Here is a 14,399-nt window from a genome sequence, read left to right on the forward strand (position 1 = left end):
AAACAATAAAATATTAGTTTTTTTCACAATACACATTTTTCCAAAAATATGAATTGTTCCATAGAAAGCATACTGTAACATACAAGGAGTTAATAACAATTCATGAAAATTATATTATGACATGTTTTTTTTTTGTATTTGATACCAGAGAACTCAAATTTAAAGTATTATTTCTAAAGCATACAGTATATGAGAAATATGTATTGGAGTATTCGAATTTTGGAGTCTAAATGACTCCTCATTAGCACGAAGGCAGGTCAAAAGATGTCCATAAAGCTACATAATGCACTTTCCTGCAGGATTTGAGATTATTATCTGTAAATGATCTCGATTTACCCGACTATTTTTTATGAAGAAGCCTAAACGTGATATTCCCATCAATCCAATGCCTGTTTTCATTGAGTCAGCAAAAAGCAATGCAAACGCAAAAACATGGAGTTCTATATTTAAATTGAATTATTCATGCAAGAAATATAATTTGCTCTTAAAATGTGCATAAAGATACTGAATATACACATTCAGTTAATGTTTCAAAGCATATAGCTGTGGATTACGGCAGCCAAATTGTGTAAAGTCTGCTACTGATTAAGATCAGAGTTAGCTATTGACAAATCTGACAATGCAATGTCCATGGATATGGATAAGCTGTTAAAACACTTTTTTGATGCAGAGAAAGCACCTATGGCCCAGTTTAAACTCCATATTAATCAATTTAGCATTGTCAATTTAGCAAAGCTTTGATGCTAACTCTATTCCTACTCAGTTTGTACAGTAGGTTTGCTCTATCCTGTTCTACTGCAACATTTTCCCCCAGATTATATTACTTTATGATACTGTCATGGTAATGATGAGGATTATAATGATGATGAGGTCAGTAGGGAGTGATTCTATATGTTGGTAGCTATTGCAGTAAGTTCACTCCTCTCTAAATGCACATAATGCCAACAAATTACTAATTTCTCTAAAATAATAATAATAAATCATGTATCCCTATATTTAATTGAAAATAGTACAGAGACAACATACCAAATGTTGAAACTGAGAAATGTAATTGTTTTTGGAAAAATACATCCCCATTTTGAATTTGATGGCAGCAACATGTTTCAAAAAAGTTGGGACAGGGGCATGTTTACCACTGTGTGGCATCACCTCTTCTTTTAACAATACTCTGTAAGCATTTGGGAACTGAGGAGACCAATTGCTGTAGTTTTGAAAGTGAAATGTTTTCCTATTCTTGCTTGATATAGGATTTCAGCTGCTCAACTGTTCAGGGTCTCCTTTGTTGTATTTTTTGTTTCATAGTGCGCCAAATGTTTTCAATGGGTGATAGGTCTGGACTGCAGGCAGGCCAGTTTAGTACACAGACTCTTTTACAACAGAGCAATGCTGTTGTATTACGTGCAGAATGTGGTTTAGCACTGTCTTTCTGAAATAAGCAAAGCCTTTCCTGAAAAATACATTGTCTGGATGGCTCCAAAATATGTTGCTCCAAAACCTGTATATATTGTTCAGCATTAATGGCGCCTTCACATATGTGCATGTCAACTATGCAATTTGTACTAATGCACCCCCAATACTGGCTTTTGAACTGTATATTGAAGAGAAGCCGTATGGTCCTTTTCTTTAGTCTGTAGGGTCCAAGATTACATTTTGATTCATCAGACCACAGGACAGTTTTCCACCTTGCCTCAGTCCATCTCAAATGTGCTCGGGCCCAAAGAAGGCAGGAGCAGTTCTGGACCTGGTTTATACTGTACACCTCGGAACAAATTAAGAAACCACTCCTAATTTTTCATCAATGAGAAGCAAAGAAGAGCCAGGCTGAAGTTTGCAAAAGAAGATCTGGGGATGCTTCAGCAAGGCTGGAATCGGGCCGATTTGTCTTTGTGAAGGACGCATGAATCAAGCCAAGTACAAGGTTATCCTGGAAGAACACCTGTTTTCTTCTGCTCTGACAATGTTCCCCAACTCTGAGAATTGTTTTTTCCAACAGGACAATGCTCCATGCCACACAGCAAGGTGTGAATGGAGGACCACCAGATCAAGACCCTATCATGGCCAGCCTAATCTCCAGTCCTGAACCCCATAGAAAACCTCTGGAATTTTCAATTAAATTCAATTAAATGTATTGCCATGTCAACAAGTTGATAGCCATGTCAACAAGTTGATAGGAATTTGTCTTGGTACAACTCGCAGACATAAAAACAAAAACTTAAAAGACAAACATCATAAGTACAAATGGGACATTAGACCAAAACCCTGCAGACAAAAGACAATACCCCACGGCAATGAAGAGCACAGTTGACAGAATGCTGCAAATAATCAGTGCAAATTCAGATGCCTAATAGGCAAAGGGTATTGTCTCTAAAACGGGATGTAGAAGTCTTAATACTCCTATATCTTCTTCCTGATGGTAAGAGATTAAATAGATAGTGAGCAGGATGAGAGTGGTCCGCAATGATGTTTTTAGCCTTCCTGATTATTCTGGTGGAGAAAAGTGAAGAAAGTGAAGGGAGGCTACAACCTATGATTTTTGATGCTCTGCGTACCACTTTTTCCATTCTGATTTTGTCCTGAGAGGTTGTGTGACCGAACCAGACAAGCATGGAAAAAGTAAGCACGCTTTCAATGGTTGACCTGTAAAAGTGGGTCATGGCAACTCGACTGACTCTAAACTTTTTGAGCTGCCGCAGAAAGTGGAGTCGCTGGTGAGCTTTACAGATCTTAATATTAGTGTTGAGCTCCCATGATAAAGATTCCTGGATTGTTATCCCAAGGAACTGGAATGAAGTGACCCTCTCCACCTCCACCCCATTAATGGAGAGCATAGGGAGGGGACTAGGGGAATTTGAACAAGAGGAAGGTGTATGGCCATCAAACAAAGCCGATATACTTTAATTTTTGTGCCAGGACTGGCATAAAGTCACCCAACAGCAATATGTCAGACTGGTGGAAAACATGCCAAGACATATGAAAGCTGTGATTAAAAATCAGGGTTATTCCACCAAATATTTATTTCTGAACTCTTTCTAAGTTTAAAAATGTATATGAACTTGTTTTCTTTGCATTATTTGAGATCTGAACACTTTTTTGGTTATTTTGACCCGTTGTTATTTTCTACAAATAAACACTCTAAATTACAACATTTTTATTTGGAATTTGGGAGTAATGTTGTCAGTAGTTTATAGAATAAAACAAAGAGATTTATCTGGATTCTCTGAATTTTTTAATGATATTATGTACTGTAGATGATGAGATCCCCAAACTCTGCAATTCTATGTTGAAAAACGTTATTCTTATATTGTTGCACTTTTTGCACGCGCAGTCTTTCACAGTGTGGGGAAACCCTCCCTATCCTCACTTCTGACAGACCCATCATCTTTGGAATAGTCTTTTACAACCCAATCATATTACTGACCTGTTGCCAATTGACCAAATTAGTTGTGTGATATTCCACCAGGTTTAGTTTTTTAGCATTACACAACTATTCATTGTGGGCAAACATTTTCTAGAAACAATGACATTTCAACATTTGATATGTTGTCTTTGAACAATTTTTTATTGAATATAGGGTTTAAATGATTTGCACATCATTGCATTCTATTTTTATTAATATTTTACGCAGTGTCACAAAATGTTGGGAATTAGGGGTTGTATAATTACTACTTTTATTGTTATTGCCAGTAGCTCAGACACAGTTATGGTCCACTTTGGGACCCCTCACGGCTAAGTCTTAGGGCAGCTGTTTTATTTTTTGTTTTTTTGGGGGGGTTTTCTTTATCCTGTCATTCTTAAACATCTTGACAAAATGGGCTTTAATGTTATGCCACTCAGCGGTATGTCTCCATAAACCCGGACACAGCCAATGCTGCTGCACTCTTGGGCCTAGTTTCCCAGAGACTTTGTGGCATTAACATATTCATCGTTATGTGTCTTTAGTGGCCAAGTAGTTTCCCAGAATTTTTGTTAGTAAGGTGGCTATTAAAAACTATTATACATGAGTGATCAAACCTATTTTATTTAGCCAGTCTCTGCTAAACATAGAATCAAGATGTTTAGGCTATCTGTCAATTTGCAATTGTTACAAAAAAGTGAAGGTTAAAACAATGCCAATGAAAACAGAGTTTGTTTTGGCAAACTCTGTTTAAAGATTAATCGGCCACATTGACTTAATTTAAATAATGTTGAAGTCATAAATTAAAACAACGTGTTACATAAATTATGTAACACGTTATTTAGTAAAGTAAAATTGTAGAATATTTCTTATGTTGTTGTAACATTTGAATGGAAAAGGCTGATCTGGGAGCAGCATTGCTTTGATTTCACTTCTGTCAGTGTCAAAACACAGTGTAACAATGAACATAACATACCTTATCTCAAACCTTCATCTGTGCATTTTTGAGAATCCCTCTTAACAACTTTAAATAAAAATGAATTAGGTACAATCGCCATAATGCTGGAGATTTTTTTTATTGAAACTGGTGAACAATGCTCGCATCAGTTCTTTGCGCGAGAGTAAAGCGTTGACAAAGCTGAGTTTCTACTCCAAAAATGTGTTCTCCTGATTGGCACTCACACCAACAGCGACAGCCTGGTGGAACGATCCACCCCTTCATCTACGGATGATTGTAATGTTATTATAATGTCACAGCATGCAGCTGGGTGTCTCACCCTGTCTAAAAAAAAAGTCCTTAATCTCAACCTGTCTGGACTATTTGAAAGTCCTTTATCTCATCCTTTCTGGACTATTTGAATGTCCTTTATCTCAACCTGTCTGGACTATTTGAATGCCAATTATCTCATACTGTCTGGACTATTTGAATGCCCTTTATATCATCCTGTCTGGGTTATTATTATGCCCTCCATATCTTCCTGTCTGGGCTGTTAGCCTGCCCTCTGTATATTCATTTGCCTAAAAAGGCTACAGTATGACATCTTTCCCCCCACTGAGAGCACATCAGTCCAGTGCTATTCATCCACCACTGACTCCCCATATGCTCACGCATTGAAATCATTGTTTGAACTTACCAAGTATGGATCCAAATATCTGTCTGACCTCATCCTACCCTCCTGCCCCCATACACCCTGCACTTCTCCCTTCAGCAGCCCCAGAGCAGACTAAAAACTGTGGGTGACAGAGCCTTCAAATGGGTAGTTTCATGGCTGTGGGATGCACTTCCAGCCATTGTCAGGCCAGCAGCGTCTCCAGCCTCCTTTAAAGGTAGATTGTGCCAAATTATGTAGATGCATTAAGATGGAAGTATACAGCATAGCTCAATTACCACAACAGCTAAGCCAGTGCACATATGTAAATACTGTGTGACAGTATAAGAGTCATGTGTCTTGCTCATCTTAATACCTGTGCACCACATACTGCGCATAGCAAAGTAATTTAGCTTTTTCTACCTTTAAGGCACAGCTAAAGACTCTGCTGTCAAGAAAGGTTTTCTTTTACATTGTTAATTAAGCTTCCACTACAAAAAATGTATGTGGTTAACAGACATGTACTGTAGGATCTCATGTTCCTTTTTAAATTTGTTTAGCAGAAATAGGTTTCGTGTACTTATTTCACTCTGGATTTTTTTGTTGTTATTCTGTCTCTCACTGTTCAAATAAACCTACCATTACAATTATAGACAGATAATTTCTTTGTCAGTGGGCAAACATACAAAATCAGCAGGGGATCAAATACTTTTTTCCCTCACTGTAGCAGACTATGTAATGAAGATAGGCCATAGGATAATGACATAATCTCTGTAAAAGGCAGACAGACTGATTTCACTGGTCCTCAGGAGCCAAATTTGTTTGACGTTTTCTCCTGAGTTAAAAATGTTGATTCACTAACTCTACCTGTTGTTGTAGTACACCTGTCTGGGTTCTATTTCTGCTAAAAACTGTATATACAATTCTTTCATCTTTAATTTGTTGATGATTCAGCATTGTGTCAGTGAACAATTGAGTGTGCATTGCCGAGTTAGCTTGAGTTAGCAACAGGCAGGCAAGCATTGTCAGCCTTTGTAGTATGGTTTAAATATACGCTGGAATGTGAAGCTAACTGACGCTGTGGAGTTCAGCTCAATACATAGTAAAACCCTCGGGTCTCCCATGGTAGAAGCCAATTACTGGAACATTTGACTTAGGCTATTGGCTCTTCAATTCAAAATCTGTCAAATGTTTACAAATGTAATTGTGTGTTACTGAAGTCACCTCCTAGCAGTGCAGCTGTGTCAGGCCAGGTGTTTGAATCCTGGTCGAGGCATACTGACAGTGACTGGGGGTCCAGCAGAGGGCAGCGCAAAATTGGATCAAAGCAGACAGGGGTGGACAGGTAGATGTTGGACAGGGCTGCCTTGTGTCGTTGCGCTCTAGCAACTCCTTGTGGTAGATCAGGCATCTATGAGCTCATTTGTGGCCATTGTCCAGGGAATGCGTTCATTACCATTGGGTTAAACATTTGGGCGAACAATGTGATAAGAAGCAGAACGGCTTGGCAAAATGTTCAAGGCCATAATGCTGAATTTGTCGTTCCAATATTCAAAAGGGAGTAAACATTTTAATATTTTTATTATTATTTTTATTATTTTTATATTATTAATAAATACAATGTAATTGCATGATTTCCTGTGATCTAAATTCTGAAAAGAATTTGTATTGTGGATGTTTTTAATGTATTTTCAATGGTTTCAGAATATGTGGTTATCAAGATACACATAAATGCAATCACAAACATATTGAGTTAATTAATATATAGCCCTACATAGAAGGCTATCTGTTTATATTTAATCCAATAGCAAATAAATTACTACATAAAGTACAAATATTTTGTAAGTGCATTTTTGATCTGATTATTAAATGTAACAAAAACAATGGAAAGATAGCTATTGTATATGAGTAGACTAGCTAGCAAGTAAACAATTAGGATACAAACATTTGATTAAATATACACATTTTATGCAAATGTAAATGGCTAAAATAAATAGCATTTGTGCAGTGCAAAATGTAATCTAAAATGAGCCAACTACAGCAGCAACAAACTCAAGCCCCTCAGTTTGCCAAACGTTGCTGGACCTTTTAATGGGACCGGGTTCTATGGTGAAACAAGACCAACATGGACCAACACAGGAGGTAGGTTTAGCATAGACAGAAAGATAGCCATGCAAAAAAGTACCTTGTCCCCACTGTGAAGTATGATGACAGATCTGTGATGTTGTGGGGCTGTTTTTCTCCCAAAGGCCCTGGACAACTTGTCAGGATACATGGTATCAGGGGCTCCATCAAGTACCAGCAGATATTAAATCAAAACCTGACTGCCTCTAACAGGATGCTAAAACTGGGCCGTGGTCAATGATCCAAAGCACACCTCAAAATCAACACAAACATCTGTCACTGACTGCATCAAGGTTTCTCCATGGCCACCTCAGTCCCCTGACCTGAACCCCATAGAAAACCTGTGGGATGAGCTGAAGAGGAGACCTCATAATCTGAAGGATCTGGAGAGATTCTGTATGGAGGACTGGTCTCAGATCCCTTACCATGTGTCCTGCAAACGTATTACTGTTTAGAGGAGAAGACTCAGTGCTGTTATCTTGGCAAAGAGAGGTTGCACAAAGTATTGAATGAACGGGTGCCAATAATTTGAGAAACAATTATTGGCAAACATTGATTTGAGAAACATATATGTTTCATGATAGGAATGTATTTTTTCTTTCATTTTTTTAAACTTGAATTAAAGGTCACATTTTTGTTAATATTTTGAATGAAAGATCAAGAGGATAAACAATGAAGACATTTCTTTTACAGACCGTTTTGCTCATATTTACCAAGGGTGCCATTATTATTGGAGGGCACTGTACACAAATGTATGAAGTGGCGTCCCCACTGAAATTCCCCCTTGATTCCACTTGGGGTTTCGACCCCGACATTGAATTCCTCTGCCCTAAAGGCACCAATTCATTACATTTTAAGTTATCCTGGAGATCCAAATGTGAGGTACCAAAGAAACTAAAAGCTAATTTACCTCACTCTGTAGAGATTGAAGGGATTTCCAGGGGTAGCCATCCCTGAGAGCTTGTCTGACAGCTTGTACTGTATGAATAACAAAATAACGTGATTCAAACTGTACCATGGCAGTTCAGTTCTCTCTAAACAAGTGAATTACTGTGGCAGTATGGTTCACACATGAGTCTATACATCAGGCAACGTCTGCTGCTCTGTCCCACTGATGCCTGAGTAGTAGCAGAGGGCCTTTCAATGAGCCTGTGCACATACAGCCTTCGAAACACCACAACTGCATCAGTGCTCGCTGGGTTGCCTAGCAACTGGACAGCGCATAGATCCCTGCAGAAAGCCTCCTCTTCTGTATGAAACACATCTTCTCTGATTGTAGCATGTGATGTGCATATGAGCAGTAATATCACTCAAAAAATACTTGAATAATGTTGTATTTAATCAAATGTATTGATTGAACATGCTCAAGTGGCTGCTGTGTGTGTGTGTGTTTGTGTGTGCGCGCGCGCGTGCCTGCGTTTGTATGACTGTGTCTTTGTGTTATTTAAATACACTGCAAGGATGTATTTAACTGCATTTCAATTGTGTGTGCGCGTGTGTGTGTGTGTGTGTGTGTGTATATGCGTGCGCGCTTGTCTGTGTTGTATTCGGTGAGTAGCCTAGCGTCGCTGTGTGTTCAACTATGGTAGAGTGGTAGAAATGCATGAAAACGTACCCGGACACACTCGCAGCATTCTAATGGGTTGCAGGGAATAGACTCATATGGGCATAATTTATTTTCATTCCTTAGCGATTAAGTGCATGGATTGGCTGCCGCTGAAATTGCTCCTTAGATTTCTGATTTTTTTTATTCCAGTAAACATTAGCATTTTATAGACTGCAGTGCATTAGGCTGAACTTATTTCCCACGAAATCTTGTACATGGGAATTTCAACACTGTTTTCACCAATGCTCTTGCGGGTGTTCCTCAATCTGTGTCATTATTTGCTCAGTGCTTCGAGGAGAACGAAACATGTTGAGGTATTCAATCGAGAAATAAGCCTGGACAACGGTGACGACTGGACTTTTCACTAGGTTATCTGCTGACATTAAATCCAGTGTTATGATACATGCATTAGCCGATATATGACGGGTCATCCATATTTCTCTGTCTAATTTTTCACCAGAGGGGTGATATAGCCTGCTCTGACGTCTGCATCAGATATTGCCCTGTGCATTTTTTTATGTGCATTTTTTCCTCCGTGACTTTGAATTGAGAGAAGCAAATCTACATCATCATCAGCAACAAAAAGGGAATGAAGATTTCATTTTTCTTTTTTTTTACTCACTGCTTCCCCTCACCCCCCAACGTTTACGGCTAAAACAAATCCTTAAACACATCATAGCATACATTGTGGAACAATCTCTAGCGCCGGAGCATCGCTGGAACCATGCCTCTTCCGCAGGTTTGGACTGGGAAATTGCAACTGCCAGTTTAATCAACAAGACGCTGCTGTTCGTTATCAAACGGCTCTCATTTTCCCCGGACTTCTTGGTTTTTAAGGAAGACGCATTGTTATCACTTTTTGAAAGTCTTGTGTAGGCTGTTTTGGGCAAGATGTCGGATCTTCTGGTGTTGGTTGAGGGGGTCTGTGACCTGCACGGATTTCCATAGCTGGGGAAACAGTTGGGGCTAATTACGAGGTGTAAACCCACACATATTTTTTATAAAGCCATTACATGACTAAATGTATCATATATTTTTTAGAAGCAATTTCTTTTAATTGCTTTTTTTATTTTATTTTCACAATTTTCTTTGGACCACAGGCGGTTGGATTATTGAAACGATATAAGGATTTGTGGAAATGTTGGGTCCTCAAGAAGATAAATTATGTGGAATTTTCTCTGCTTTGGCGGCTCTGTCCTTCGTTTGCTTTGCTCAAAGGTAAGAGAGCATTCTAAGATGTATTTCCATGAGAGCAAAGGCTTACCATGAGTATTGGGAGAAACCCCCGACTGAAACCAGATTTTGTCGGCACCGACATTAAAGCGACATTACTATTCATATTGCACTTATAGAAACCCTTTTCTGCGACGCACGCGCATGTGTGTGAGAGCAAGAGGAGCGCGTGCGTGTTTCCTATTGTAAAACGCACTCCTATCCAAATTGTAAATAGCTGCTAATTGGCTGGGGGGAGTATCAATCCTATTAAATACATGGCCATACTGTACATATCCGATAATTAGGCTGTAGCCAGACTGGGTCATTAAATTAGCCATACCACTGATCAATCAGCGCGACTAGCTGTTCAATGGATGTAGCCAGAGGAATGTAGCCTCAGCATCCTTGCCTTCATTTCAGACATTTCCTAGACATATTTGCACAATGTTCATGAGAAGTAGAACATCACAAATCAACCAAAATGCAGATCATGTCTGGCTTCCACCCCCACCCCTATCAACAACACCTGGTCGTGTAGCCTACTACCGATTCATCACTGATCACCCGGAGAAAATAAAACCAAAACGCCTGTCAGTCATTTAAAGTAGGTCATCATCACTTCAACACTTAATGAGATTTTAACTTACATGTAAACCTATCATATTTAATATTAACACTATTCTTCGGTCCTCGGCGATATTGCGTATTTTGAGCACCTGTAACCGCCTGGGTGATGGTAAATTACGCTTCGCTATAGACTGACGATTTCTTGATCTATAGGCCTTCAGGTTTTCTCATGTTCAATGTAAATGAAGACATTTTTTCGACTGATAAAATAGGGTAAATGTTCACCTCGTTACCAACTTAGCTACATTGCATTGGGCTATATTTACCGAGTCTGACAACATACTCCCGCTAATCAAACAGCGGTGGCCCAAAACGGGGTCTTCCATTTTGACATTTCGATTTCATTCTCGTGGCCTATCATGACAGGCAATATACGGAGTGATAGCTTTATAACTATACTCCACATGAACTTACATGGAAATTGTATGGTCCTTGATTTAATACTTTTTCATATGATGTGATTAATTACATTGTTATTCAGTGCTAATAATTATCAGGTATTTCTTTTAATTGGAGGATTAAAATACTTCAGTTTTTCTCAGTGTCCAACTCAAACTGACTTCCAAGATAAGAGGTACATCTTTAGCGTTCCACAAGACAATTTTTAGACAGGTTTGAATATTGAGCATGTTAAAGTTTTGACCTAAGCCATGGCTCTTCAGGGTCTTAAAACTGAGCTTTTTTTCAGCACCTCCACTGGACAAACCGGAATATCTTTGGCCAAGGCCACCGTGGACAAGTTGCTGAAGGGGTATGACATCCGTCTAAGGCCTGATTTTGGAGGTATGTGAGATACAGCATACTGATACCCAACTCCGCCTTCATAAAACCTCCAAGCTATTAGTCGTTATTTTTCTAAAATGATTTAAACTGTTAGCCTTTGGAACACCAAAGGCAGAGGCTTTGAAGTGACTGTTACCATCTCATTGCTATGCATCTATTCACCACCGCATATGGAAGATGGCTTCTTCTCTAAAAGTGGGGCACATGCATAGAGATCCAGTCCAACATTATGTTTCTTGACATTGCAGCTACTTTGAAGGAGTTTGAACCCAGCGTTGTGCTAGCAGGCCTAAACAAAGTCTTAGGAATAGAAAATGACAACCAACTTCAGAAAGAGGCAACAATTAAGCTTATGCCTACATAAGCAAATAATACTGGGATGAAGGCTACAGCCATGCATGGGTATGGCTGTCAGAACCACGAAATGAGTTAGAACATCGGTGTGGTGAGGATGAAAAACAGGTGGAAGTCAAGTGATTTGCCATGGCTTTGAGATTTGTCCTCTCTAAAGTTCTGGGGAAGCCAAATAAATTAATTATAGTGCAGTTGAGAAAAGGATTGTCAGTAGATTTATGGGCAATTTGCTTTTGAAACACTGGCAAAAAAGACTTCACAAGGTTAGAATCATGTATCAGTAGTAACAGGAAAGCAACCACATGCCTTGAAAGATAATTCTGTCACAACAGTCTTACAACTGAGTGGGGTGACTGTGTGTATACATTGAAGACTTTAAGAAGAGAAGATTAAATCAAATGAGGGACCAGAGGCAACACATTTGATGTTTTTTTTATGTTTTTCTTTTATCAAAATAAATATTTTAACCACTTACATATTAAAAAAAAAAAGTTCTCTCTGCCTTAACATTTAAAGCAGCCAATTAATTTTGTCTTCTAAAAGTACACTACCAGTCATAAAGAGATTCCTAAGCAGGTTTTCAACCTCAGTTCTAAAACAATTTAGCTCTTATGTGTAGATGGTCAGGAATTTCTTTATTTGCAACACTTTTCTCTTTGTTCCCTCTCAGTGGTGAATGTCAAGACTGAAAAGAGCTCTTCTGACAGAGTTGTGGTATTTTGACTTTGGAATGTAGACTCTTAAAATAAAAACACACACACGCACACACATACACAGAGACAGACAGACAGACAGACAGGCACATGCACACTTAATCTCATTCTTTCTTTCTTTCGATCTCTCGCTTTCAGTCTCTCCATCTCTGTCTCTCTCTGTCTCTCTTTCTGTCTCTCTCTTCCTCTCTCTCTCTTGCTCTCTCTCATTTCACTGCATGTCATTGGTGGGAGCAGTACATTTGAGGTAACCATAAAGCAATGAAATAAGCCTTATCCTGTCCAGCGTTCTCCTTGCTTTGGAGCCCTAGGTCAGTTCCCATTGCTCCTCCACACAACGGCACGATAAGTTGTTAGCCTGAGTGTCCTGGTCAGGGAGCGGCAGTGCCTCATCCGCCAGCTGTGGCTCCCTCAGGCCAGGGATCTGTAGTCCATCACATCCAGATAATTCCATCATCAGTCAGCCACTTCTGTCCTGACACCACTGCTGACCAACTTCAGCTCAGCTAGAAGAACTAGAAGAGCTAGAAGAATCGAGGCTGTCTTTTAATTGGTGCCTCATGCTGGACCTGGACATTCCCACTGAGCAACGGACATCGAAAAGACAACAGACAAATCAATGGGATTTGTCTGTTGCGCTGGAAGCCCAGCCTGAACTAGGAAACAGGAAAGTTTCCTAAAACACTGTGTTTGTTGAGGATGGAGCCTGGGGTTTGACTGAACACTGTTTGTTGAGGATGGAGGCTGGGGTTTGACTGAACACTGTTTGTTGAGGGTGGAGGCTGGGGTTTGACTGAACACTGTTTGTTGAGGGTGGAGGCTGGGGTTTGACTGAACACTGTTAGTTGAGGATAGAGGCTGGGGTTTGACTGAACACTGTTTGTTGAGGGTGGAAGCTGGGGTTTGACTGAACACTGTTTGTTGAGGGTGGAGGTTGGGGTTTGACTGAACACTGTTTGTTGAGGATGGAGGCTGGGGTTTGACTGAACACTGTTAGTTGAGGATGGAGGCTGGGGTTTGACTGAACACTGTTGAGGATGGAGGCTGGGGTTTGACTGAACACTGTTTGTTGATGGTGGAGGCTGGGGTTTGACTGAACACTGTTTTTTGATGGTGGAGGCTGGGGTTTAAGTGACTTAATCGTGGCTTGCCCAGGGTGCTGCCCTGGGAACCAGGTGGCCTTAACACTGGTAGATCCGCATGAAAAGCCCAGACTGCATTCACCGCACGCAGCCCCCTGTCCCCTCTCCTCTTCATTGATCTCTGAGCCAAACTGGAATTCAACTGACAGAGCCCTAAAACCGTCAACATAACCCAACTCCAGGCTTCTCGCATACTATCTCACCACCCCAGCAAACATCTACCTCCGCTACTCAGTATCATATCAGTGGGATTTCATTCTCTATGCTTCTCTTTCTAAACCAGGGAAATCTTTACTTTGTAGCATGTCCGCATCCAAGTGTGCATTTACTCTCTTTCCCCCTCTCTGTATTTACTTAAAGTCAACAATGTGACCAGCAAGGTTAGCAACAGGGTGAACGTACAGTATGTTAAGACGGTATAGTGACAAGGCCTAGATGGAAATCCCACCAATGACACAGCTGTATTGAAACAATAAAAATGTAGCTTTGCCATGTCAACGTGCTGTTTGCTGTGTTCCTGTAGTATCCAGTATTTGGTTTGTTGCCGATGGTGAGGCCTTGTATTTCTCTCATCTTTTACTCCTTTCATGTTTGTGTAGATTATTGGCTTTGGCTCTTACTTCTCAACAAATAGCCCATGGATGTAGCGTACCGTCTGACTGGGAGTCTGTGCTAAGCAGAAACCTAAGCAGGTTGCTCTGTGGTATCTGATTGAGCTAACTAGACAGACTAACTGGGTAGGAAAATAATATCTCCAAGTGCTTGATGATAATGATGTTGATGGTGGCTAGGTCATTGGTTTGTTTGTCGATGGCGTTACATCGGTTATAGTGTTATTTTTCAGTGGAGCCG

At 39.9% G+C, this 14,399-nt stretch overlaps 1 protein-coding gene across 1 annotated transcript in view; it reads left to right on the forward strand.

The window, feature by feature from the left end:
- Nucleotides 1-8,709: 8,709 nt before the first annotated feature.
- Nucleotides 8,710-14,399, forward strand: part of gabrb4 (gamma-aminobutyric acid type A receptor subunit beta4) — a 51,731-nt gene continuing 46,041 nt past the window's right edge. Inside the window, exons 1-2 of the mRNA XM_010894615.3 lie at nt 8,710-9,931; nt 11,244-11,338. Of these exons, the coding sequence (XP_010892917.2) occupies nt 9,852-9,931; nt 11,244-11,338 (175 nt within the window). The 5' untranslated portion in view covers nt 8,710-9,851. The remainder of the gene's footprint in view (nt 9,932-11,243; nt 11,339-14,399) is intronic.

Source organism: Esox lucius, chromosome 7 (genome assembly GCF_011004845.1).
Source record: "Esox lucius isolate fEsoLuc1 chromosome 7, fEsoLuc1.pri, whole genome shotgun sequence".
NCBI lineage: Eukaryota > Metazoa > Chordata > Actinopteri > Esociformes > Esocidae > Esox > Esox lucius.